This window comes from Mesitornis unicolor, unplaced genomic scaffold (assembly GCF_000695765.1).
Source record: "Mesitornis unicolor isolate BGI_N332 unplaced genomic scaffold, ASM69576v1 scaffold5876, whole genome shotgun sequence".
Taxonomy (NCBI): Eukaryota; Metazoa; Chordata; class Aves; order Mesitornithiformes; family Mesitornithidae; genus Mesitornis; species Mesitornis unicolor.
In genome coordinates, this window is record NW_010191609.1 from 7,598 (window position 1) to 33,551 (window position 25,954).

A 25,954-nucleotide genomic window follows, 5' to 3' on the forward strand; every position below is an offset into this window, starting at 1 on the left:
TGTTGGGTCCTAAATCAGTCAGCAGAAGCTGTAGTGTCAATAAATATTACAAAAGTGTACTGCTCTTTATATGAAGAAGTTTTTCATAGGGGTCTGTAGCCTCCTGCTCGTCTTGCTTGAAACCTTTTGTACCTCTTCAGTTGTAATTAGTGGGGCAAAAATCGGACTTAGCAAAGCTTTTCTGCATGCTTGGAGTAGCGGTTGGGCCTTTTTGGAAGGGTGTAGTGCTGGGTGTGCACACTGGAGGGCAAAGTGGTTGCGTTCAGTGGCTTCCCAGGGCTGGGAGAGCAGCAGCAGCAGCAATAATAATGCGTGGGGCTGCTTTTCCCGATGAGCTCCCAGCTTTATCCCTGCTTCCTTCCCAGCACTGCAGTTAACGGGTGGATTCCCAAGCCTGTTTTGATCCTGAGGGGTGAAGCTATGTGGAAAGGGTTTCTTGCACTGAGGTTTAGTGAATGGAGTGGGAACACTGCATCCATTTGAGAGATGGAGGAGGAAGGGAGGGAGATGGGGGTTGCTAAGATCATTTGCAAGCTGTGCAGCTGGTTTAGCTGAGAAAAATACCAGTGAACTGTCCTCCGTGGGGCTGAGAGCTGTGGCTGCAAACCCACGCGTACACTGCTGGTGTGAGTCTGTGTGATGGCACTGGTGACAGTGTGAAGGCCAGGGAAGCACTCGGTGGCTTTTCCCCACCAGCCCAGGCTGTGAGTGGCTTTAGTTTCCATAGATATTTCAAGTTAGACTTAGAAAGTTAGAGGAAGTGAAAAGCTGATGTTCCTGGCTCTGGCTGTCATGAAGGAGTGAACTGTGTAACCAAGGGACGTGGAGCAAGACACCTTGCACCTCTTCTCATCGCACTGAGCTTTGCAGGACCTTGGTCGTGCTGCAGCTCTGATGGGAATTCGCTTCTCCAGGTCTGGCTGTGGCCCGTTTGGGTTTGCAGATTGGATGCATCATGGCCTGCAGTGCTCAGCAAGACATCAAAACCAGTTTGAGCATACGGTGTCACATCCTGTACCCATCGGCGTGTATTACTTAGATATTTCTGGGAGTGATGGGCTCAGAAGTCTGCTCTGAAGGGGCGGCTGTTGTCTGGGGTTTATGATGCCCCGTGCAGCTCCTGAAGCTGGAAATCCCGTAGCATCAGCTAAGGCTTGGCAGCAGGCTGTGAAAGGCTGGTATCTATATCCGAGGTGTGTCTCCTGTTTCCGATGTGTGCAGCGAGTTCCCCCAGCCATGGCTGTGGTGGGATCCTGGCATCTCCTGCCTCCTCACCTCCTCTGAGCGCTGTGTGAGGAAGGAGGAGGGCAGAGCTGTGTGGAAGGTGTCCCACGGCCCACCCGGCCCTTCCTGGGGACAGGCGTTTGTCCCAAAAAGCATTGTGTGAAAGCTCCTGTGGTTCCTGCCCTCTGTAACCAGCCCCGGAGGTGCATTCTGTACTGCTGTAATCTTTGTGTGCTCCTGTTCTCCAGACCCGATGTGTTTCCTCCATCCGCTTCTTTCTCTGTGCATCGTTCTTTTGATTAACGTTTTAGCTACACACGTAGAGTTGCCTTTCTTTGACCGAATGTCCGAATGTGATATATTGTATATTTTAAAGTATTTACCCTATTTATATACTGTATGTTACTCTTAAATAAATATAAGTTCCATTATCGGTAGTGGAGTTTTATTCAGCGCTGTCGGTAAGGGGGGAGATGCTGAAAGCCTCCTTTCTGTGCTCCATAGAGCAGATTGGTCTGGTTTAAACACGGATTCCCAAATTCCTTGTCCCATAGCTCTTGTTCCTTGGGGATATTCCCAAGAGCAGACCTGGCTGTGGCGAAGACACGCGTGAAGGCTGCAGATGGGCTGAGCGCTCAGGCAGGATGGGTCCCTCCGCATCCTCACGAGGGACAGAACCGGGTGCGTTTCCAGGGTGGTTTTTGCAGTGGAAGCTGCGATCGGATCGCACAGACCCATCGTGATCAATGGGGGAGGTGTTGGCACGGCTGCTCCCTGCAAATCCGCTCGTTTTGCCCTGACGATTTCACTGGGAATGTGAAAAGCTGTTGGAATTCCACTTAGCGTAAATTACTGCTTCATTTCAGCTTGATTTTACTGGGAATGTGAAAAGCTGTTGGAATTGCACTTAGCGTAAATTACTGCTTCATTTCAGCTGCTTCTCCTGCCGTGCGTGGGGTTGGGAGAGCAGAATCCTTCTGTTTAACCCTGCAAAAGTTGCTGGTTTTAGCTCTTGTGTTATTTTGGCTGGTTTTACTTATCAGTAAGTTTGGCTGAGCCAAACCAGCCCATCAGCAGCTCTCCCTTTGCTTCCTGTCACACTGTGTGGGCATTTGCAGACAAACGAATCCTCCAGCAACACCAGAATACGATGCCCTCTCTTTCTTTAGAGCAGCTTTGCAAAATTACTCTTCGAGCCCCAAATCTCGCATTGCAACACTTCGCCCTCGGAGGAGTCAGCAGAAAATTGCTGAGGAGCACCATAAAATTCATGCAGTCCTATGAAGCAATTGGATGCCATTACTGAGAGGTCTTGAAAGATCCCTTGGTGTTAAATCTTTTGGAAAAGGGGCTACGGAGTCTCTGGGCAAGCGGCCGAGCCGGTTGGCAGCAGGGCAGTGCCCGTGCCTTGCCATGAGTCAGAGGCATCATCTGACAGGCTCTGCGTATCTGCACTGCTGCTCCCATTTCAGCTCTTCAGCTGAAGATCCCTTGTTTCTCCTCAGCCTGTGCCAGTTTAATTAAATCTAACCTCACATTTACAAATTCCCAGGGGAAATCCCAGTGCTCAGTGCACTCCATACCCAGAAAGATGGTGATCACAGAATCCCAGCATGAGGAGTTGTCAGGGCCCTCTGGAGCTGAGGGCCCAGCACTGGACACAACATTGCAGCTGTGGTGTGAGCAGGGCAGAGCAGAGGGGCAGGAGAACCTCTCTGCCCTACAACCACCCCTTCTCATCCAGCCCAGGATGCCATCAAATCCTCAAAATTAGTCCTCCAACCAAGACTGCCTCTGCGAGCAGCTCTCATGCAACCTCTGCCCAGACACATTTTCTGTGAGATCCTGATAGAAGAGGGATGTGAAAACAAAAGAAACAATTTTATGGGCTGAGATTTGCCCTTTTGAAGTTCCCCCCGGGCATTTGGGTCAGGAACGGGCTGCCTGGCTTGGCTGTTTGTTAAAAAAAGAAACCAGCCCAAACTTGTGATGCCCTTTCCCAAACCTGCAGGCAGCTGCCAGGTACCTGATGGGAGGCAGCCGAAAGTGGGTGCTCCCTGGGTGCTTGCTGTTCCGGGGTGCCAGGGAGGGCTGTGGTGTAGCCACACAGCGCTGGGCTGAACTGCACGATTTTGGGCTAAAACGTTTGCTGCTTCCTTTATGAAGAGGTGAAAGCGCCACATGACATCCTGTTCACACAGGCAGGTGGGGAGCGTGGCTGTTCACAAGCTGCTGCTGGGCTTTCATAAAGAAAAACAGGCTGAAGAGAGAAAAAGGATCAGAATACAGAATCACAGAACACTAGGAATTGGAAGGGACCTCAAAAGATCATCCAGTCCAATGCCCCAGTACATGACCTCCTATAGCAGATATTATTAAGAGGGAAAAATGATGCTTAATTCAGGGCTCATTCAGGGCCCTTTGCTCAGGGTACAGCAGAAATGGGGTTAATTCAGGCAGTTTGGGTCCAAAGCAGGACGCTGGGGTTAATTTAGTTCAGGCTCGGGTACGTGCCGGGCTGCTCCGTTGCGATAGCGCCGCTTTCCACCCCGTCACGGGCTCTGGGCTTTTGGCAGTGGAATATGTGAGCTGGGGATCTCTGAGCTGGCTCTGGTCACTGCTCAAAGCAACAAATCCATTATTCAGCTGTGATTAACCCGAATTACCCCACCAGGGTGCACCCTGGCTGTGCTGAGACTGGGCCGCCAGAGGCACATCCTCAATTTACGCTTTGGCATTAAGAAAACCAAACCCTTTGCAAGCAGCTCCCTGCATCCTGGGCTGCAAATTGGAACGCGAACCCATGGCTGCGTCCGCTTTCAGCCCCTGAGCTCCCTACGTCGCTGTGTCTGCTTCTCTTCAGGGGAACTTCCCTGTCTGCAAGGCCTGGCCTTTCCCAGTACGGGGGGCAAATGGGGGCTGGAGCCCATGTCTTGCAGGTGCCTTCACTGCTTTTTGCTCCATTTGGGTGGCTGTGAATGCAAACCCCTTCCTTGCATGGATCCTGCATCTCACGAGCTGCATCTAGGTCTGATTGCAGTCAGCTTTGGGGATTTCTGTGGAAAAAAAACCACATTAAATGACATGGAGCAGGACACACTCGCTGCTGTGAGGGGGGAAACGGGCTTTGTTTGACGTGGTGGTCCTGGTGGGGTCTGTGCCCACATCCCCTGGCCCTCGCTGCTCTGACACCCACAACCTGTCCTCCAAGAGCAGCCTCATTTCATCCCCATTCTGCTCATAACGCTGCTACAAATTGGTTGTAAAAGCCTTAAATCAGCTGTTGCAATAAGAAAATGCAAAAGATACCCAAGCTGTCCAGGCTGTGCACACGGGGACGCGTTCGGACACTCAGAGACGCCATCCTGCGGCGTTTGGCCGTGGCCACCTAAGCCACAACCTGCTCTGCTTTGCTGCTGAGCAAAACATTTCCCGAAACTCCGTGTCCTTCAGCGAGCGATTTTCTAACGCACCAACGGCACCAAAAGGACACCCACTTCCTCAAATGCAACGAGCGCCGCGCAGAAAGCAACCCGGGGCGGCCACATTTCGGCGCGGGCTGGGACCGGGGCTGCTGCGTCTCCGCATCAGCCAACGCCGGGAGCGAATAGGGGAGCAAAAAAGGCAGCATCACCTTGGCATCGTCGAGGACGCAAGACGAGAGCTTTGGGGAAAGCAGGGCAGGAAAGTACTTTTATGGGGTTGTTCACGGCCGCTCTTGGAGGAGGGAGGAGGAAGTACGTTGGCAAATCAACCCTTGCCGAGCGGTCGCTCTTGGTGGGGGGGATTGCACCCCAGGTGCAGGAGCCCCACGGGACCATTGGAGCTTTGTTTCGGGCTGTCTCCTGATCGAGCCCCCTTCAAGGAAAAAAAACAAGGTCCCTCCTAATTCAAAATGTCCCTCAAGCTGCCACGGAACTGGGATTTCAACCTGAAAATGGATGCTGCAAAAATAGGTACCGTGGCTGCTGCTTTATGCCCTTCTTGTTTCTGCTTCAGCCTTTCAGGTGCGCATCGGGGTCTGCCGGGGTGCCTGCGGCCAAGCCCAGCAGTGATTTCAACCACGGCCCAGACCCAAAGACACTTCTGGCCTTGGTGGGGGGACCTGGTCCCCAGCTACCGCTTTTGAGACAGCAAACGGTTTGCAATGGATTTGCAAGAAGTGATTTGCAGAGTTGTCACCAAGGGATGCCATGGGGCTGTGGCTCTGGGGCCGGAGCTGTCTGGGTTGGGTGGGGAATGGGGGGACCTGGGAGCACGAGGCTGCTGCCCACCTGAAATCCAGGGCTGGGGGGCATTTAAACCACTCAGGCCCGTTCTGCTGGTCTTGCAGGAGGTGAGGTGCAGGTCAAGAGGCGGATGGAGCGAGGCAGCCTCTGCTCTTGCTCAGGTTTCTTCAGCCACCCCAGCGTCATTGGTTTCCTCTCACCGGTGACAGAGTCCTCTGACACCCGTGCAGGGCTCTGTGCAATGGGATGGCTCCACCGTCTGATTTCCTGACTTATCTCCTGCCTCTGTCCAGGCTTCATGGCTCTTTGCTGCCATGGGATCCATCTCCAGCACGAAAACCGCTTGAGAATGCCTTTGGGAAGGAGTGAGGGATCCCTATGACAGGCTCTGTGGCCAAAATACCATAGTGGAGCAAAATACCATGCATCAAGAAGTAGAGAGGGGAATGGGGGGTGAGGATGGGGTGCACCAGCCCAGCCGTGTCCACGCACTGAGGACAACTCCCTCCGTGGTCCTGGCTCCGGTGCCAAAACATGGTCAAGGCACATACGTGCCACGTGAATTCTTCCTGCAGCAGAGAGATCCGACCAAGGCGGTCTCTGTGTGCTGAGCTCTTCCTCCCTGTACATTGGGTCATCCTGTGAGGTTGTCCTGGCTGGGTTTTCTTGCAAAGGCAATTTGGATTTCTGTCTGAAGCTGCTTCCGTTGGGGTGACCAAAGCATTCACCTCACACAAGGCCCCACGTGAAGCATTGCTGCTCCCCAGCAGGATGAGACCCCAGGTGGTCCAGAAGCTTGTGGTGTCAACACCTGCACTCATCAGCTTGCATCATTGAAGCATCCTGGATTTCTGCATTGCCCGTTCTTAGGACAGTTAACATTTTTTTTGCAAAAGGAGGAGCAGTGGGTAAATGCAATTGGGAGCTCAGAAAAAAAGGCCAGGGGACACTGAGCCTGCTGGCTGCTGGGAAGCAGAGAGATGGGCCACAGGCTTGGACCTGTGGTGTCATCAGGAATTGCTTTTTCCAAGAAAAAATCTGCTCGCAATGAAATTCTGGGTGCTTTTTGCAGCTTGCAGCTGCAGCAAACCCGTGAGATGAGGGTTTTGTGTGTGTGTGTGTGTGTGTGCACAGACCTGAGCAGTGGGGCACAGCTCGGTGCATCGACTCTTCTCATTCTTGGGGTTTCTGGCTGCGGGGACCAGCCGCTGCCGTTGCCAGGGGTGCAGCAGGGATGTGACTTGCTGCTGGAAAATAATTGCAAATTAGTAATTAGTCACCAGCGCCCTCGCTGGCTCCTCCTGGCTCCAGGACACTTCCCCCTGCCATGGCACAGGCAGCTCTTTTAAGGACGGTGCGCCAGCTCCTGTGTGCTTCCTTGTGCTGAGAAAAACGCAAAGCTGTTGATTTCAACGGAGAAAACTGCATTTGCAACTTTCATTGCGAAACCTATAGTGGCTCTTTGGCTTTTACTGTTTTTTATTGCAAGTAGCTGACGCCTCTCCTGTGGGGCAGGAGCAAAGGGGATGGCAGGGAGGGATTTGGACTAGGATTTGGGGGAGGAGCCAGTGTTGATGTGGGTATCGTGGTGGCACCCAACGCAATTTCTCCTGCGAGTCACACTTTGGCAGGGCTCCTCTTTTCGGGGAGCAGGCAGCAGGACACGGGCACCCCAGGGCTGGAGGAAGAGCAAGGATGTTTTGGAGGAAATATTCAACTTCAGAGGCGGTTACTGCAGGAAACACTTCAGGGGGCACCACCTTTGCCCTTAGTGGCTCTTTCCTGCCCTGCAAGAGTGGCAAGGAGCAGCAGGGCTGAGTGTGGCAGGGATGTGATGGTGAAGGAGGAGATGAGCAAGCGCTGGACCACACTGCTGAGAGGCAGGGATAAAGCTTTGCCCCTGCCCTGCATAGGATTTGGAGCTGGTCATTGCCTTGCAAGCTGGGCTTCGCATCGACCACAAAAGGTAGAAACTTGGAAAAGTGGTGAGGGAGGGAGCCACAGCCTCGGTAATTCTGGTTTTGTCAATGCAGAAAACTTTCCACCAGGCAAAAATAGCCTGGGTGACTGCAAAGCCAAGCTCCCCACAGCAGCTCCCTCCCCACGCCCCCGCACTGGCCCTGCGGTGGGGACAGTGGCTGGGTCTGAGAGTTCGCATCGTGGGGTAAGAGGGATCCTGCAAAACGCTATTTCGAACGTAAATGAGCCCAAAGTACAGGGAGAGCTGTGTCATGCAGAGGGAAAATACATCTGCGGGGTCACACTGGGGTGTGTGTATGTGCACGAACACAGCCAAGCCGTGCCTAAGCATAGGCCTCCTTCAGAAGGGCTGATGTTAAAGAAAGGGGACCCAGGTGTCCCCCTCTGGACGCACATTCCTTATGCACCCTGGAAAGGCTGCAAAGAGGGAGAGAAAAGCCTTATCTCTAGTAAGAACTGGGCAATTTAAGGTCAAGGCTGAGAGCAGGAGGAACCCCTGCGTAGCAGTGCCTGCTGGGTCGCTTCCTTTCCATGGTGCAGAGCCTTGATGGGCCTAGAGGGAGATTAATACCTCTGAGAAAAGGTAGGAAAACATTACATTTTTCATAAAACACATGATTTCTCCTTCCAAGTCTTGTGCTGCTGGAGCATCAGTGCTGGAAATCCCTGATTTCCACCCATTGGGATGCAAATCTGGACCGGGCGAGCTGCATTGCAACAGCTTCACTTTGGGTTAAGCCCTTGTGGTCATCGGTGCTTACGGAGACCTTGCTCTGCAAACGTTAGCACTAATTAAACAGCGAATATCAGCATCTCTGTTTCATCGAGGGGGAGATGAGGTCCTGTGAATGAACAGAACGTCCAGCAAAATTTGGGAAGGAGTGGGAGTGCTGCCTTCTGCAGAGCGGGGCTGGTTTGGAGCCAGCCCACTCGGGATTTGCTCTTTGCGATGAGGTTTCTGCAGAGCAAAGTGTTCGTGGGAGGCAGGCAGCGTCCTGCACCCATAGCCTCCACACTCCCAGAGCCTGCTTCACCTCTGCAGATCATTCCCCAAAATCCCTGCCCCCGAGGAGTTGGCAGCAGTCGCAGGACACGAAGAAACATGATTTAAGGAGAGGAGCGATGCTGCTCGTGAGCAGTTTGCTGACAATCGTGTTCATATTTATGAGGTTTGAGTAATGCAGATGTTTTGGCAAAGAGCAAAGAAGCTGCCCAGAGCTTGTGGTGCAATTTGGAAACCTCATTTTGGTTTTGCACGAGGGTAATCCCCAGTACCAGCACTTTTCGGGGGAGCTGGCTGGCTGATCCCTTTCTAAGGTCCTTGCTTACCACCACATCCTCTGCAGGGGCATCCCACATCAGCGCACACTGAGATACAAGCAGCACCCTTAGTGCACTTTACAGGCTGGCTTTTGGATTTACAAGCCTTTTGGATCCTTTTGGGAAGTGATTTGCAATCCTGTGACAGGTTTGTAGTGGAGAGGTGAGCCCAGAGTGCCCCAAAGGACGAAGGCAAAACACAGCAGAGTTTCTTGCTCCAGGGGATTTCAGAAGGGGAAGCTGGGTGTGCTCTTGAACTGCAGCACCCCTGACCTCTGAAGTAGCTGCGAACTGCTCGGCACTGAGTACAAAATATTTAGTGGCTCCCTGTGGGCGTGAGATGCCCCCAGTACCAGACATCACAAGGCTGTGGCGGGTGATTTTTAATTTTCTCCTTTTTTCACCTTGTCCTTTGCACTCAGGTCCACGCCAGGATTCATCGACGCTCATATCTAATGCAGCTTTTGCGGCTCTCTGCTTCACCAACCCCCTTGGGGGAAAAGTGGGCATCGGGGCAGAGATACGGGGCCACCACAGCTTCCCCCATCCCATGGCGCTGCACTCCCTCCCTGCCCTGGCTCAGCCTGAATTCCTCTGCCCAAAAGTGCCCCTGGACTCAGGGGGGGAATCCTGCACTGCCCTCACCCATCGGAGCCAGCCAGGAGCCATCAGCTCCGTTATATCATGGGTGATGTAGGACATCAGGAAACCACCATGCACAGAGACAGCGAAGCTGAATTCCCCTGGAGTCATTTAGTTATTTAAATGCTAATTCTACCCAGCAGTGTCTGGTCCAGAGGCAAAAATCCCCTCTGGAAATGATCCCTCCCAAGGAATTTACTATGAGAGAAGCATTCAGGGATGCCACTGGATCAGCAGCACCAATGGGACTCACCTACGTGATATAAAAAGGGGACAGGGGACGCTGCTCTGCCCAGCCCATAAATCGACACTGGCACTTTTTTCCCCCTTGGAGTCTTTTCAGTGCCGTTGTGTGAGAGCTGCCCCACTGGAAACACCAGGCAATGCTGTCCCAAAGCAAAACTGCCATTTCCAAACCAGGTTTTCTGTTCAAGCCAGGCTGGGTCATTCTGCTGTCGCTGCTGCAGGCTGCTTGGGGTGGGCACAGAAAAAACACACAGTCCCATTAAAAAAAAAAAAGAGCTAATGATTTTCTTCTCACTTGCAAGACAATTACTCCCACGCAGGAAAAAGGAAGCACACACTGACAGATACTGCAGCCACTTCCTTTCAAAACTCTAGCCAGTTCGCTCCGCGCAGGCAGAGGGGCAGAGAGCCGCTCTCGCCGTTGTAGCTTGAATTGGCCTTGGGGACAAGGGGTCTGCTGGACTCTTGGCCCTGTGCGTCCTCACCAGCCCGTCCCTCTCTTTCCTTGGCAGCGCGCTCCAAGAGCGTGATGACCGGCGAGCCCGCGGGCGCCCGCCCGGCCTCCCCCAGCCCTCTGGAGCGGCCCCTGAAGATGGGCTGGCTGAAAAAGCAGCGCTCCATCGTCAAGAACTGGCAGCAGCGGTACTTCGTGCTCAAGGGCCAGCAGCTTTACTACTACAAGGACGAGGACGATGCCAAACCACAGGTAAGACGAGGCCACTGGGCTTCGCCGGTCTTCAATATCCCTTTTCTTGCCACTTTGCTTGTCGGGGTATGGTTTGGGATGGGCCTGGAGTATTGTATTAAAGAGGTTCCACAGGGGAGTAACAGAGATGAGATATCCTGATCAGGATCATCAGTGCACTTAAAGTGCCTGCAAGCCCTGCTGGGGGCTTGGTCCTAACGTGCCCAAGCCATGAAGTGCTGTAAAAAACCCAAAGTTACCAACTAAGAAGTTGCTATCGTTCTCCAAGATGACAGAAATGGGCTGGGGAGAAAAAGAGCTCAATACCCCACCATTTTTGTGATGGTGCACAAGGTGCCAGGAGCTTTGAGAGAGGCTTCAGGCACCTTACGGGATGCTTTGAAGAAAAAACAAGCAGGAATTTCAGCACAGCCTGGATGTGAGGATCTGCCCAAGACAAAGCTCATGGTGGGGCTGTGGGCTGGAGAGATGACAGCGAAGGGCAGCTGCTTCCTTAGGGCCTCTTGTCACAGCAGAGAGCAGCTGCAGGATAAGCAAAGGAAATCTCTCTCTCTCTCCAGCCTGCGGGTTTGTGTCCCATCCTGGCTCAGCCCCGTCCTTTGCAGAAGGCTCAGTGGTGAGGGTGCAGTTTGTGTTACTGCCCTGCGTGGCCAGAGGAAACTGCCCCGCTGCCTTCTCCTCTGAGGGCAAAGGCTTGAAACCCGCTGAGCGCCCCAGTGCACCTCAGTTCTGAGGCTTTTGGAGATCCCCAGGAGAGAAGAATTTACACCCAAGCCTTTGCATAAAACTGGAGTGTGATCGAGCATGATTTAAACATCTGCACCAGTGCCCGATGTCCGCAGCTCTCTGGCAGCATCATCCCATTTTCAGCCTCTCAGGGTTTTAACAAGCCCCCCTGTCTCACCCATATAAAGCATTTCTCAGGTATGCATTGTAGTGCACTTGCCAGGAAGAAGTCAGGTTGTTTTCCCCATTTATATAGTTAAGTTTTTAGCTTTTCGACCATTTTCTCCACACTGTAACTTACTTTTGGAATATCCACCATCTTTTCCTTGTTTTGAGGAATCTCAGGGAAAAGTCCTCCACTTGTAAAAGCCCCTCTCTGTACAAACTGTTCCTGGGAGCAAAACTAACCTCAAGACCGAAAACACTCGTAAGGGGAAGGCGATCAGTAGATGCTCAAGCTGAAATCACAGGGCTGAGCCCGGTGGGATCCAAGTCCCATGTCTGGCATTGCCTCATTTCAGGGGTGACAGAGGAGGGATGTAGAAACAGAAAGTGCCGTGAAAAGCTTACTGGTACTCATGGCCCTCTTCGCAGCTCTTGTCATGACCCTGATGCACCATCCTGGGTCATTTCAAACCTCTCTGATGCCAGCAATGATTCTGATTGACACAGCTGCAATTTGGGGTGGGTGCTGATGGTCCCCTCTTTGGGCAGGAGCCCAAAGGCTTTCAGGAGGCTGAAATAGCCGAGAAACTGAATTATTTCTGTGGCGCAGCCTCATTTCCTGAGCCAGGAGGCCCTGGTGCTGACTCATGCCCGCTCAGTCCCCATGTGCCTCAGCTGCTCCCCACCCATCCTCTCCAGCGAGACCGAACTGCCCATGTTCACAACAGCTGGGGAAAGGGAGGTCCCAAAGAAATGGCCATTTTCCACCTTGATATTTTAATTTCTTTCCCTTTTTTTCCCCATTTTCTCTACTTTCTTCCTGCAAGCTTCGGGTTTGTTCTTTGGTTTTAAGTGATGCTGTGCTAAAGGAGCAGTTTTCCTGCTCTGCTGCAGCACAAACAGGATGCACCGATGTTTTCCCAAGTCCCTTCTCCTTTGTTCTTTCTCCTTCCACTCCCTACAGGGGTTAAAAAAACATGAGAAGAGGGGGAAAAAAGGCAAAAGGGAGGAAAATAACCAGTTTTCTCATTCTGAGAATCACTTCATCAGAAGAAGTGGCATTTAAGAAGTGTCCCTTATCGTTTGAAAAGTAATTTTTAGCATATATATATATATATACACACATATATATGCTATCTATATCTGTAGGCCACCAGGTCCTGAAATCTGTTTGAAATAAGCACTTTGATCCTTAGCACTGACTCATGACACAGGTCCCATCAGCTCCTGCTCTGCTTTGTCCTAGGGCTGCCTGACTCTCCAGGGAAGCACCATCAAGGAGGTGGCCAGCAACCCAGAGGAAGGAGGGAAATTCATCTTCGAAATCATCCCAGGTGAGGATGCTTCTCTTTGCTGCACACTTTTGGGCTGGACCAGTCCCCCCAGATCATTTGGGCAAGTCATTTTGCCAGTTCTTTTGCTCCTATTTCTTTTCAAGGTCCCCAGAGTGCTGTGTTTCACATGAAAATGAATATCTTGCTTTCGGTATTCCCACGTCAGGGCTGGGGGAGGGCCCTGTGTCAGTGCCCATGTCCCACGCTGCAACGTTCAGCAGTTTCTGTTCCTTTCTTGTCAACCTTCCGCAAGGGTGAAATTTCACTGCTTCATTTCACAGCCAGATAGACATAAATGGGGAAATTTGGAGCTAAAAGCAAAGAAAACAAGAAGAATGTGGGGTTTTTTTCTCCTCCCATCATCTCTATAAATGTTTTTTTTTGCAGGGGTGTGTGGAGAGCAGAACTGGACAGGGCAGGACACCTGTGTGCTCATGGCTAATTCCCAGTCTGAGATGGAGGAATGGATTAAATCCATCCGACGAGTGCTGGGCTCAACATCAGGAGGTAATGGGAAGCAGGGATGGCTCCTGGAGAGGCAATTTCATTACATACTATGCAGCGCTTTTGGGCAAAGATTTCAAAGCTGGGCTCATCAAGCCTTGAAACTGCAAAATGAAGCTGTGATGTGACTGTAACTTGTGATGCTTCAGGAACCTACTCCTAGACTGGACCCTTCGGCGCTGGGTCTGCTGCAAACATGGGCAGCGTTAAGGAAATGGCAGTCAAGCATGAATGAAGATTTCTGGGGTGGTTTCAAGCTCTTTTGCAAACTTCCTCATTGACTCCTTGACCTCAGAAAATGTTGTTCTCGAAAAACAAATCATATTCAGGGATAAAGCACTGAGAAATCTTGCCTTTCCTTGCTTTGCTTTTCTTCCAGCTTTTCTTGCTCAGCCCAGCCCTTCTGCTCGCATTTTCTCTACAGACTCTGCCTTGGCCACGCAATTGCCCTCCCCATGTACAGTCAAGGCTTGGATCAGGATCCTTCCTTCCATCCCCCCCAGGGTGCATTTATGCCATTACAAAATTGCGGTCAGGGAAGTACAAAACATGAATGGATCAGAAAGGAGCACGCCATAAATTTGCCAGCACAGGTGAAGCCTGCTGAGGGAGCAGCAAAGGCCACTCCAGCCACATTCCTTATAAAGATGAATTCCTATAAGCAAAATCCACCAAGGAAGCTCCAATGGGAGCCTCTTCAGCTTCTTCCAAAAAAGCCCTAACCTGAGGTCATCCTGAGCCTCTCCTTCCTCCCTCTGTGCTTTGCCCTGACTATTTATGTATATTTTTATAGGGTCTTTCAGCTGTAAAAGACAAGCATGATGGAGTTCTGGTCTCCCATAGCTCCTGTGTTAATAGAAATCATATTATATGCATACATGCATAATTCATATATTTATAATAAATATAAGTCAAATATGTGACCCTGCCATATGCACAGATAAGCTTCACCTAAATGACAGCACAGATGGTTTTTGTCTGTAACCCTGGTGTTTTCTGCCTCTAAAGTGAAACACGCTGTGCCCTGGGGCAGGCAGCATCACTCATCTGAAATGAGGATAGCACGAGCCAGAAAATTTCAGGGCATCGCCCCACCTGGATCTGATATTTAATAACAACTCTGCATCTGATCCTTGCTTAAACTTAGGAGGCTGCCAGTTTCCTCCAGCTACATAAAGTGACCTTATATGATACAAAATGTAAATATGTAGTAGTACAGAGAACCCTGAGGACAGCAGAGAAGTCAGGTACTACAGAGCTGCATTTGATGTCAATGCACAGGTTAACAGACCCCAAAGCTTCACACTTTAGGTTTTCGGCTTCAACACAAGCTGAGGTAACGTGCTTTTAAAGCAGCCCACTGCACAGTGGAGGTTTTGGCAAAAAGCTGGAAGCAGCCCCGTATGACCCAGGCAGTTGTGAGGTTGTTGCACACCAAAAGGCAGAGCAGCTGTGAGGTGTGAAGCAACAGCAAAAGCATCTCCAAAATCTCAGAGGGGCTTTGGGGGTCTGCCTGCCACCCTACAACGAAAGCCATCGACCAGGGGGACTGGCATGGGCTTCGCATTGGGCCTGGGGAGGTGACCCGAGGTTAATGAATCTGCCAGCTTGCAGTTAATTAAGCAAATCACTATCAGCTACCAAAGCAGAGGGTGAAAAAAAGAGCACTGTTTGTCTTTACTGTACACAATTACAGGTTTATATTCATTATTCAAAAGTGTAAGCAAGTCATAAATGAAAAACCCCCATGATCAGGCAGGTGCCAACAAGCCCTGTGGTTCAGTGTTTACCTGCATTTTCCTCCAGCTACAGAGGAATTATTGCAGCCTTCAGAGCATGAGGTGAACACATCGCAGGGCAAAAATATTGCAGGGAACCATAGGACCCTGTGCCATTAATAGCCCAGAGCCAGTTCGAGTTGGGATTTGTCAGCTCTTATCATGCCCCAGGCTCCAAGGAGGAAGAGCTGGGATGCAGGCTGCTGCCTCCCCACCTTGGAGCTCTTCTGCTGCTGCGAGTTCAGGAGGAAAAAGCCATTGCTCCGGAGGAAAGGTATCACCCGCTGCAAAATATGGCTCTTCTTCGCACAGGGTTGCTTCTGGAGGGTGAGAGGAGAGGGAGGGAAGAGAAAAGCAACTGAATCAGTAAAACTTCCTCCCCAGATCTCTGCAAGGCTGCTTTTCTTATTTCTGCTTTCTGTATCCTTCAGGTCTGTGCAATGAGCTTGCTTTCTCTCCCTGTGCCCTCGCACCAGCCTTTTTGCTGTTCCCGTCTCCCTCTGTATCGGCACAGCAGAAAAAACAAGGCTCACTGCTTGGTTTTAGTCATTTTCAGAACTGTTAATTATTTGGAGGAAGAACAAGGTTTCATTTTGCTATTATTTCTTTGAAAGAAGTTCTGCTTTCCCCCAGTTTGCAGACTTCTTGTAGCTCCCATGCTATCAGAAAATCAGGCACTGCTGTTACGTTTGCATGATGCATTTTCACAGGTAAAGTGCCTTTAGCAAAGCTCTTGGGCTCCTCTAACCTCTCTGTCCTTTTCCCAGTGGTGTTCGGCCAGCGCCTGGCAGAGACTATGGCCTATGAGCAGAAATTTGGGCAGCACCAGGTCCCCATCCTGGTGCAGAAGTGTGCTGAGTTCATCCGGGAGCACGGCGTGAGCGAGGAGGGCATCTTCCGCCTCCCCGGCCAGGACAACTTGGTGAAACAGCTCAGGGATGCGTTCGATGCTGGGGAAAGGCCATCATTTGACCGGTAATGCTGGATTCCCCCTTTTCTCCCTAACTGCATCTCATACACCCCAAAATCTGGGGAAAAGCAACCGCAGAGAGCCCAGCAGTGCCCCACAGGAAACTTTGACTCTCCAGAAGGGCTTGACAAGGAGAGAGGATTCAGCAGAAGCCCCAAACTGAGGCAAAAGCAGAATCAGAGGGTGCTGAGATGAGATTTGGAAATAAAAGGAAGCATTTAGGAAAATCCTGGCCCCATGCAGTGGTTATCATTTGCAGGAGGAGCCAAGGAAGGAGGCAAAGGGAAGAGTCTACATAGCCCATTAGCTAAGGGCAGAGGTTTAGAGAAAGGAGAGCAAGTAGAGGATCACAAATAAGCTCTAAGCTCAGAGAACACCCCAGTGCACACAGTGGGGGTCATTCATTTCCTACTTTCCTCCTGTTGCGAGATATGGTTGTGACTGGGCAAAAAGAAGTGCCACATTCACAGAATCACAGAATCCCAGAATCGCTCGGTTGGAAAAGCCCTCTGAGATCATCACGTCCAACCGTTCCTGTCTACCCACTAAACCATATCCTTAAGTACCTCATCTACCCGCTCCTTAAACACATCCAGGGATGGGGACTCCACCACCTCCCTGGGCAGCCTGGTCCAGCTTCTGACGACCCTCTCAGGAAAGAACTTCCTCCTTCTCTCTAACCTGAACCTCCCTTGGCACAGCTTGGGGCCGTTTCCCCTTGTTCTATCCCCCATCACCTGGGAGAAGAGCCCAGCACCCACCTCTCCACAACCTCCCTTGAGGCAGTTGGAGGTGGTGATGAGGTCTCCCCTCAGCCTTCTCTTCTCCAGGCTAAACAAGCCCAGTTCCCTCAGCCGCTCCTCATCAGCCTTGTTCTCCAGAGCCCTCCCCATCCTTGTGGCTCTTCCACCACAACAGAGGCCAGGAGTGTCCTGGCTGCTGCGTGTGTATGAAGGTGCTTGAAGGTGGCTGTGGTGATGTTCAATGTCCACATGTCCCATGTGGGCACCTGAGCTCTGAGAGCCACCAGCAAAACCTGGGGTGCACCCAAACCCAGCAGCTTGCCTGGACTTTTGGGCAAAACAGTGGAGTTTTGCCTAAGAGGAGTGGAGGGGCCTTGGCTCTGTATTCACAGACAATTTATTTTCTGTTTTTACCTAGTTTTATGCAGCTTTCTTAGGAAAAACCACTGCACTTTTACCTGTGTAATCCCTGTGCTGTGCAAGGCAGAGCCATGGCTGCTCTGGAAGTGTAACCACCACAGCTGTTGGATTCGCAGCTGAATATTTCTTGCTTTCTGAGTGCCAGTGTCCTGCTGAGAGCTTTCCTGTTGTAACCTGTATGGGGTTCATAGGAAGGTGAAGCCTTTTTTTTCCCTCCAGATCAGTGTTTTGCAGCTGGGCACAGAGTTTGGCCCTTTTCCCAGCACCCTGCAATGTTAACCCTGTGCTGCAGGGTTTGGTATGAGCATTGCTGCAGTGATCTCAGGGTGACTGCAACCCCTGTGCACTTCAACCAAGACATTTTCTTAGTAAGGAGGAAGGCAAATAATGGGGTTTCCAGTGACCTGAATGCTGCAAGATGCTGGCTCGACCTTCAGTGGCACCCTGCCATCTTGCACAAGCATGGCAGGATTGAGTGGAGAGCCCTAGAAAGCTGCTGTTGCAGCCCAGGCATCCAGGATGCCTTATGGGGTGTGTTTATAGGCCCTACAAAAAAACAGCTCTGAAAAACTTCCTCTACAGTTATGAGCGTTTCTTAAAAATAATAGTATTTTTAAACCCCCAACCACTCCTAAAAATAAATGACCTGGGAGATTTTTTGCAAGAAGTTTACAACAGTTTAGCGACTTCAAGGTAGGTCAAATTAGGGGCTTACGATCTTGACAGTGTCCTTTTGACATAATGTAAACTATATGGTATGCAAAGCTGCAAACATCTGTCCCGGCAGAACATCTTCAGTAATTGCTGTTAATCTTAAAAACCCCAGGCAGAGCGGGGAGTGCCTGCCAAACATGCGAACACCAGACAATATTTGCATGCGAAGCCTCATGAGTCAAACGCAGGCTGGGAATGAACACTGGGGACCTGCCAGCCCCATGGTGGGGAAAACCTCCACCAAGTATTTATTTCCCTGCCAGCTGGGGCTGTTCCCTGGCTTGGTGTGGCCCCCCAGCTTGGTTTGCCCTCTTTATTTATCTCTCTCTGTCTCCTGCACCTATACACAGAATTTAGATATAATCTCATGCTCCCAGAGCAGGGAAGGGTTTGCTCGCCCACTGGGTGTGAGTGGTTTTCACGTGAGTGGCTCTTTGTGCGTTGCAGGGATACGGATGTGCACACCGTGGCCTCTCTGTTCAAACTCTACCTGCGGGAGCTCCCTGAGCCGGTTGTGCCCTGGATGCAGTACGAGGATTTCTTGCTGTGCGGTCAGGCGCTGGATGCGGATGAAAGGAAGGTAGAGATGCATTCATTTCTCTCCTTCTGGCCTTAAAATCAGCTGTGTTTCAGTGTCAGTGCTTTGTGAGCTGCAGATGCCAGGTGTGGATACAGCTGTGCAACTACTGCGCTTCGAAACCTGAAAAAAAAAATTAAAAAGGAAAAAGAATATATGTAAAAAATCTCCCAAAGGCAGTGGGATTTCCCAACCTGACAACATGGGTTTATCCATTTTAAAGCCTAAATTTCTGGAGCAGATCTAAGAGCTGCTCAGCACCTCTTTCTGTTGAGCCCCTGCAGCAAACAACGAGTGTGAAAACCAAGAGAGGAAGGAAACACAACCCCCTGCAGCCCCCATCAGCCCGAGCTGAGAGCAGAGCTGCAGAGGGCTCTGGGTGAGACCAAGGAAGGGAGTGGGGAAAAGTGAGAACAGATGGGACCTGTCTCTTCCTGACTATGTATTTTGGTGGAAAAGCAGCTTTCCCCAGCAAAAAAAGCCACTCACAGATGCTGTTCCTATACACAAAAAGATAAGGCAGATACCCTCAGCAGCATGAGCTCTGTGAACTGCAGTGTTCAGCCCTGTATTTCAAGGGCAAATGTTTTTTGTAGGTTGTTTCACTTCAGGATCTTTGGGGTTAAAAATGTCCTAACGTTTTTATCCAAGAAATGCAAGGAGATTGGGCATGATCAGCTCTTTCCAAAGAGCTTCTCGTGCTGGGGTGGAAGGGACCCTGCTCTTTCCTTGGCTGCTGTGGCAGCAGCAATGTGGGCAATGGGCTGCCTCTTCTTGCTGATTCCTGTACCAAAACTGCTCCATGTCCCTGCCTGGGTCTGCTGGAGAAATGTCATTTTCAAGGCCAAGAGGTGAGATCATACAGGGACTGATGGAGCCATCAAGAGCCATTCTTGGGTCTGTATACAGCTGGGAATCTTTATAGAGATATTTCTTAACTTGCATTTAGGGCCACCAGGACCTCCTGAAGCAACTGTCCCTCCTTCCCAGAGACAACTACAACCTCCTCAGCTACATCTGCAGGTCAGTCCTCTGCACAGACAGCTCTGAGGGAGTGTGGGTGAGCAGAAAAATCATCCCAAGGCTGAGGCTGACTCCCATGGAGAGAGGCTTCTTCAGCCATGGTTTGGTTCCCCTCGAGGCACCCACTGCTGACTTTTGTAAAGAGAGGATTTCAGCCATGGGAATAAACACCTTGGTGATGTCCGAGCATAAATACCTATCTTAAAACACACTTATGGATCCCTGAGAATCAAAGTCAAGTGCAGTTTTTCTAGACAAGCCTTGAGCACCAAAACTGTTGGGTTTCACCCAGCCTGGGTGATTTTTCTCTGGTTATTAAGTGCTAGATGGGGGTTTTCACTTGCTTTTTGATTCTTCTTTTGCATGAGCAGCTCATCACATAATGTTTTTTCTACTGATACCAGTAAGACCCAGCTCCAGTTTGAAGTTATATGTTTCTGTCCTTAGGACTTAGAGGAAGAGCTGGATGGATTAATCAGGATTTTATACCAGTGGGTGTGTAAGGCTTTTTGCAGTTTTCCTTCTCTGACTTGAAATGTTTGCCCTTGGATTGCGGCAGGTTTCTACACGAAATACAGTTGAACGCTGGTGTCAACAAGATGAGCGTGGATAACCTGGCAACAGTGATTGGAGTCAACCTCATCAAGCCCAAGATAGAGGATCCTGCAATTATTATGAGAGGTAAAAGAGACTCCAGGAGTAATTGGCATAGAAGCACCTGATGTGCTGAAATACTCAGCTGCATCCACAGTCTTGAAATGAAAAATTTCCTATGGTAGACCCATGGATATAAGCCAGACACGTGCCTGGGCACAGTAAGTACAGCAGAGTAGAGTAAAGCCATGTGTTAGGCTATAAATGTCTTTAAGGTGGCAAAAACCCCTTAGGAGTTGCACTGTGTGTTCCCTCCACAGATGTCAAACCATTCAGGAATTGGATGAAATCACCTTTCTTTTGCTTAGAGCAGGAAAGTGTGAAATTCTTCTTAGAGAAACAAAGGAAACTCACTGAAATTACTGTTTAGCTGAGCCAAACTGGAATCCCATGCAGCAGGACTAATAGAAGAAATAAGGCCAGAGACTTGCAAACAGTCCAGATATTCATATACCTGTTGGTATAGATGATAATTGTAGTTCTTTTGTCAAGCAAAAGCAGCACAATTTGTGGATTAGTGGAGCTGACTATCTTGGTTGCTGTTCTTGGACTGATATAAAAATCCCTCCCTTTATTTGGGTTTATGACAGTGTTCCTTGTCTTCACCTGCATTTGTATCTGCATCTCCAGTTTGGACACCAGAAAGACCAACCAGAAGATGCAAGTGTGGGTGGAAGAAAGACCATTGCATTGGGTTTGCTGCTGACAGATCCCTAATTTCTTCCAGGGACGCCACAGATCCAGAAGGTGATGACTGTGATGATAAGTGACCACGCAGACCTCTTTCCCCCATCCAAGGATGTGCCGCCCTCCCCACCTGCCCACAAAAATGACAAGAAAGCCCCCATCCCGCGCAGCTCCGTGGGCTGGGACTCTGCTGAGGACCCTGCGGCACCCGGGGCGGTAAGGCCAGATCCTCAGAGAAATAATCAAACGTGAACTTAATAAATGTGTGATTAATTAGGAGATTTTATGAGTCAGTGAGCCACTGAGAGTGCTTGCTATTAACAGGGTAAAGAGCTGTAACTGTCGTCTTTGGAATATCTACATCAGGAAAATGATGTAGATAAGTTTTCTGCTTTCCAATGGAAAACCTACTGTTCTGGGAAAAATAAAAACTAAAGTGAAAAGGCAGAATAGATGAAACCTTTTCAGTTCATGCTGGCGAAGTGAAGACATTCAGGATTAAAGGCTTTTCTCAGAAAGAATCTCTGCAAAAAGATTTTTTGATCAGAAAAAATGGTGCAGCCCAGAATAGCTTTTTATGGAAAACTTGTGGCCGTGCCATTAGCGTGTTAAAATGTGCCTTTTGTAAATACTGCAGTCACAGCAACCTGCGGCACAAGCAGGATGAGGCTGTCCTAATGCCAAGGGTCTGTTTTACAGAGAGGAGACCCGAGTTCCAGCAGTGCCTGTGGACGAGCTCTGAGTGAAGATAACGACTCCAAAGATACCCTGGGAATGTGGAAAACGCAGTCAAGGAAAAGGACTCAGACTTTACCTAACAGGAAATCTTTCCTGACAGCTGCTCCTCCGGCCGAGAAAGGCAGCAATGACAAAAGTGACATATTTGCCAGTGACTTTTGGAAAAGCTCCCCTGGGAGCAGTGCACGCTCTGCGGTCACCGACGGACATAAAAGAACGTTGTCTCATGATCTTTTTAAGCTGCTCGACCTTCACCGGGCTTCAACCTACGACAACGTTCCTACCTCGCAGGCGGAAAGTGGGGAAGGCAGCGGCTCCAGCCCCAGCCCCTCGAGCAGCGTCTCTGAGAAGGAATTTCTCCCCTGCTACAGTCCCAGCCATCAGCCAACGGAAGGAGCCAGTCCCACCACCAGCCCTGCCGAGGTCTCCAAACCCAATCGGGAGAGCAGGGAGTTCCTGCAAAACATGATCATGAAGCTGAAAAAAGAAATGGAAATACAGAAAAATGACTACGAGGAACAAATTAAAAGGTAACGTGCTGCACAGAGCTGCTTTCTGGAGAGTGTGAAGTCTTCGGCTCACGTTATTACAGCACTAGCATTGCACAGATTTATTTAGCAGTAATACCATGGAGTGTATAATAGTAATGATTAATGATAAAATAGAGTGTGATAGCAGGCTATCTAAAGGTCAATGCTCATGTGCTGTACTCTCATGACAGTTGCTAATGCTGTGTTACTACAATATTAATTCTCTGTAGTTTTTATTACATCACTGTGTGGCACTATAATGTTCCTGCAATAATTATACTGCCATAATTCTTGTTATTGCTACAATACTGTACCATTATAATCCACTGGTGGCATTATTACATTATTATTTGTAACTATCAGTGTTACTATAGCCTCACATGTCATCATCATATTATGATATATCACCGACATTGATTTATTGCATCGTGTGAAGTGGTCATTGAGGGTCAGGGGATCAGGACAGAACCTGGCTTGTTTTATTGCTTAATGACACAGAGGGCAGACTCCTTAAGAGCCAAACGATGACTTCCCAGCACTGTTCCAATCCAATCTGTTTCTCTTTGCAGTCTTGAGAAGGAGAACTACGAAGTCTGGGCCAAAGTGGTGAGGCTGAACCAGGACATCGAGAGGGAGAAGAAGAAGTCTGAGGAACTGCAGCTGAAGCTGATGAATGTGGAGCGCTCACGGGAGGAAATGGAGAAGAAAAACAAGATGCTTGAGGAGGAGATTAAGAACTTAGCTAAATCCATGAGCAAAACCAACTAGGAGAAGACACCCAGCTGTGCACAGACATAAAATGCAGCTGCATGAATTGGCAAGCAGGTTCAGAGCCAGGGACTTGTATCGTCCCGTGTTCTGCTACTGACAGGGGGCTGGTCTGGAGGAAGGAGCCCAGAAGTTGGAGGCTGGTTTATGCTCTGAAACGAGGAATTTCAAAACTATTCTTTAGCTTTCTTGGCGTGTTTTTTTCAACTCATCTTTCAGCTGCTCAAGATACCTGTAGAACAGGCCAATACTTCTTGCTGCTCAATCAGAATACCTTGCACTCAGGAGTTCAGGTTAAGGACACATTAGGCCTTTACCAGGCATATTTTTACAAAAATAAACCATTGAGCATCCCTCCTGCCAGCCGGCTGGCTCCTTGCTGAAGACACCCACAGTGCTTTTGAGTGGAACAAAAAGTCCATAAATCCTGGATCTGGGGAGACAGGAAAAGCCCCCGAGGTCTGGGGTGGCACAGCCCATCACACAGTGTCCCTGGGCTGCAAATGCTGTCAGCACCGCGGTCGAGATGTTTGCGTTAACACGTACAGTTGATTATTGCTCTTATGGAGCGAGAGAAGCCCAGACAGCCCTGTCTGTTCCACGGAGAAGAGATCTCGTACTGCATCACTCGCTGTGCTGTGCCAGACTCATCGATATCAAGGCTCCAGGTATAAAATCACAGTATCATAAAAACCTCTTTAGTGAAGTGGCTGTTCTGTGTTAAATCACTTCCTCATAGCCATGTGTATATACATCCAGCACAGCTGCTGACGAGGCTTTGGAGAGCACTTTAATGCATCTGTACATGGAGCTCTTTGTGCACAGGGAGTCCATCAGCAACTTTACCCAGTACAGAAAAGGGGCCTTCAGCATTTTTCCTGATTGACTGTTTTCAAAGAATAACAGATCTGGACTTATTTACTGTCTCTGCTTTTGATTTTCATCATTCCATCAGCATAGAACAGGATTTCCTCAGCCACCTTGGTGGAAGTCTTGGTTTGCACCCCAGCGATGATGCTGGATCTCCTGGCACTTGCTGCCATCAGTGTAAAGACGAACGGGACCCGAAGGTCTCATGGTGCCAGCGTGGATATCTGTAAATTTGTCTGCTTGTTTTCCACTGCCTCCCAGTACCATGATCCTGCTGAGGCTTTTGGTGTAGGAAAGAAAATAACAGGACTCTGCAAGAAAACCTTTCACTCCTCTTTGATGTTAAGGAGGAAAAACACCACAGGGCTCAGCCTTTCCCTGGGAACAGGAAAGGGAGAAACACAGAGATCTGCAGGAGTTTTCAAGCAAGATATTTAAGACCAAATGCATACCTCCGTGCCAAGCATGGTGAAGTTAATGCAACAACACTGGATTACTGCTACTGAGGACTTGGCTTTGGTAATACTTGGCTTTGGGTCATCTCCAGACGGGCTGCAGTCCTGCTTGGCAGAGCCTGCAAAGAAAAACGAACTGGAGAGAGAAAGGGACACAGGGAACTGTGAAATAAGGGACATGAGAGTGGGAAAATGTTATCAGAGAATAAAAGCCAGTACTGGGTATATAGCACTTACTGTGGGTATACAGCACTGGCTGCTATCAGCCTTGCTGGGGGGCACTTGTCTAGCCCCAAAACTGATCTCAAACTCCTTAGTCTCAAACTGAGATTCAGCTTGGTGTCTTGAATCCACTTTTGTTCAGCTATGGATATGAAGCACAGGTAAAGGAAAAGCTTGTGAAAGTTGAGCTGCATTTAAGAATCCGACCCATAAATAACTCATTTGACCTAAGGGCTCTGGCTCAGGGTCCCTTCCATGGGACCCCCAGAGACTGCCCAGCTCCTCACTGTCCTGCCCACAGACCTCCACACCGGGGAATTAAGGTTTTTCTGGAGACCTGCGTGGTGTTGCTGCATGGGGCTACTGCAAAATTACAGCACCTTCCACAGGACTCACAGCCAAGGTCCTCTGCTCTTGCAAAGATCAAATCTGATTCAAATGTTTCAGATCTCATGAAAATGTTTCAAATTTGATTCAAATGTTTCAAATCTAAAAGTTGGTAATTTGAAATCCCAGTGAGGATCTCAGTACCCCTTTGCAGGCCTGGACCTGCTGGTGCAGAGCTCTGCAGCCCACAGCCTTGCAGAGGGATGGGCACCGCAGTGCAGAGCCCCAAGGAGGACGGTGTAGCCTCCAAACCTCACCTTGCCCATCACCTGCACGTCCCACGCACTACAGCATCCTGAGATGACGCATTTCTTGTCTCCTGAAGTCTCTTTCAAGCATCACCACCACCACCGGTGCTGCAAGTCAAAGTTCCCACCATGCACACACAGGACCCACACCTTCCTGACTCTTAAATCAGGAGGTTTCCAAAGTGTCCGTGAGGTGCATTTTGTTCCCATTCATGATTCTTCTCTGGGCTTTCAGATGACCTTGACAGAGCTGCTTCAGTGTTCATTTAATTTTTTACCTTTACAAGGAAATCGTTACTAATCTGAGCACGAGGCTCAGCAGCCACTTAGGGAGGAACTTCTCCATGGGGTCTAGGAGAAACATCTGGGCTGGAAATGCCACACGCTCCTTTCTCCAGAGATCAAAAGTGTGAAGAGGGGAATAATTTCTTCGCAGCCCGGAGCAGACTGTAATGACGTGAGAAGGCTTGGCTGAGGCTCAGAAGTCTCTGCGGTTAGGACAAGTGCACGTTATTTTAGTATAAACTGCGCATTCCTCCACTTCCGCTGCAGATAGGAAAAGCAACCTCTGTCAAAGCACGACTGTTTTGGAAGATCAGAGTAGCTTCTTTGAAGATATCCTGCCCATTAAAATCTGCACTGTTTATAGTGGTCATATTTAGGAGATAAGGCTTTCCAATAGAGGTCAGGTGGGCTGGAAGTTCCTCAGTGCATGGGGGAAGTGAGCAGCCTCAGGGAGCGACATTGGCATCTTAGGAGCTGGTGTTGCTGTTGGGTGCTCTAAGGTAAGGAGGTTTTTCCTTTTTTACAAAGATTGTTTTTCCAGAGACAGAAAAGCATGGATCTGCCTATGCCAGACCTGTGGAAACTCTGCATCCCTTTCAGCCTTTACCCTCTCAGCTCAGCCATGCAAAGCCCAGAGCTGCACCTGAACACTCCCGATGCCCAAATCCTACTCTGGATTCAATGCACTTTGTCTGTTGGAGACCCCAGAACATGAGATCCCCCCAAACTGACCGATGCACGACCTACACTTCCTTCCTCCTGCTCTTTTTGCAGCCAAGGCGTGAAGTTTTTTGGGGAGGGAGTAGCAG

The 25,954-nt window shown here is 49.8% G+C and overlaps 1 protein-coding gene across 2 annotated transcripts; it reads left to right on the forward strand.

The window, feature by feature from the left end:
- Nucleotides 1-5,119: 5,119 nt before the first annotated feature.
- ARHGAP25 (Rho GTPase activating protein 25) lies at nucleotides 5,120-22,678 on the forward strand. Of its 2 annotated transcripts, XM_010186789.1 has the most exons (11): nucleotides 5,120-5,180; nucleotides 10,154-10,347; nucleotides 12,485-12,580; nucleotides 12,974-13,079; nucleotides 15,622-15,829; nucleotides 18,149-18,281; nucleotides 19,228-19,301; nucleotides 19,861-19,982; nucleotides 20,683-20,890; nucleotides 21,344-21,910; nucleotides 22,480-22,678. In XM_010186789.1, the coding sequence occupies exons 1-11, from the start codon at nucleotides 5,120-5,122 to the stop codon at nucleotides 22,676-22,678; spliced, it is 1,968 nt and encodes a 655-aa protein (XP_010185091.1). The 2 variants fall into 2 exon arrangements, with proteins under 2 accessions (XP_010185091.1, XP_010185093.1); XM_010186791.1 differs by lacking the exon at nucleotides 12,974-13,079 and having other exon boundaries at nucleotides 12,485-12,572.
- Nucleotides 22,679-25,954: the final 3,276 nt, after the last annotated feature.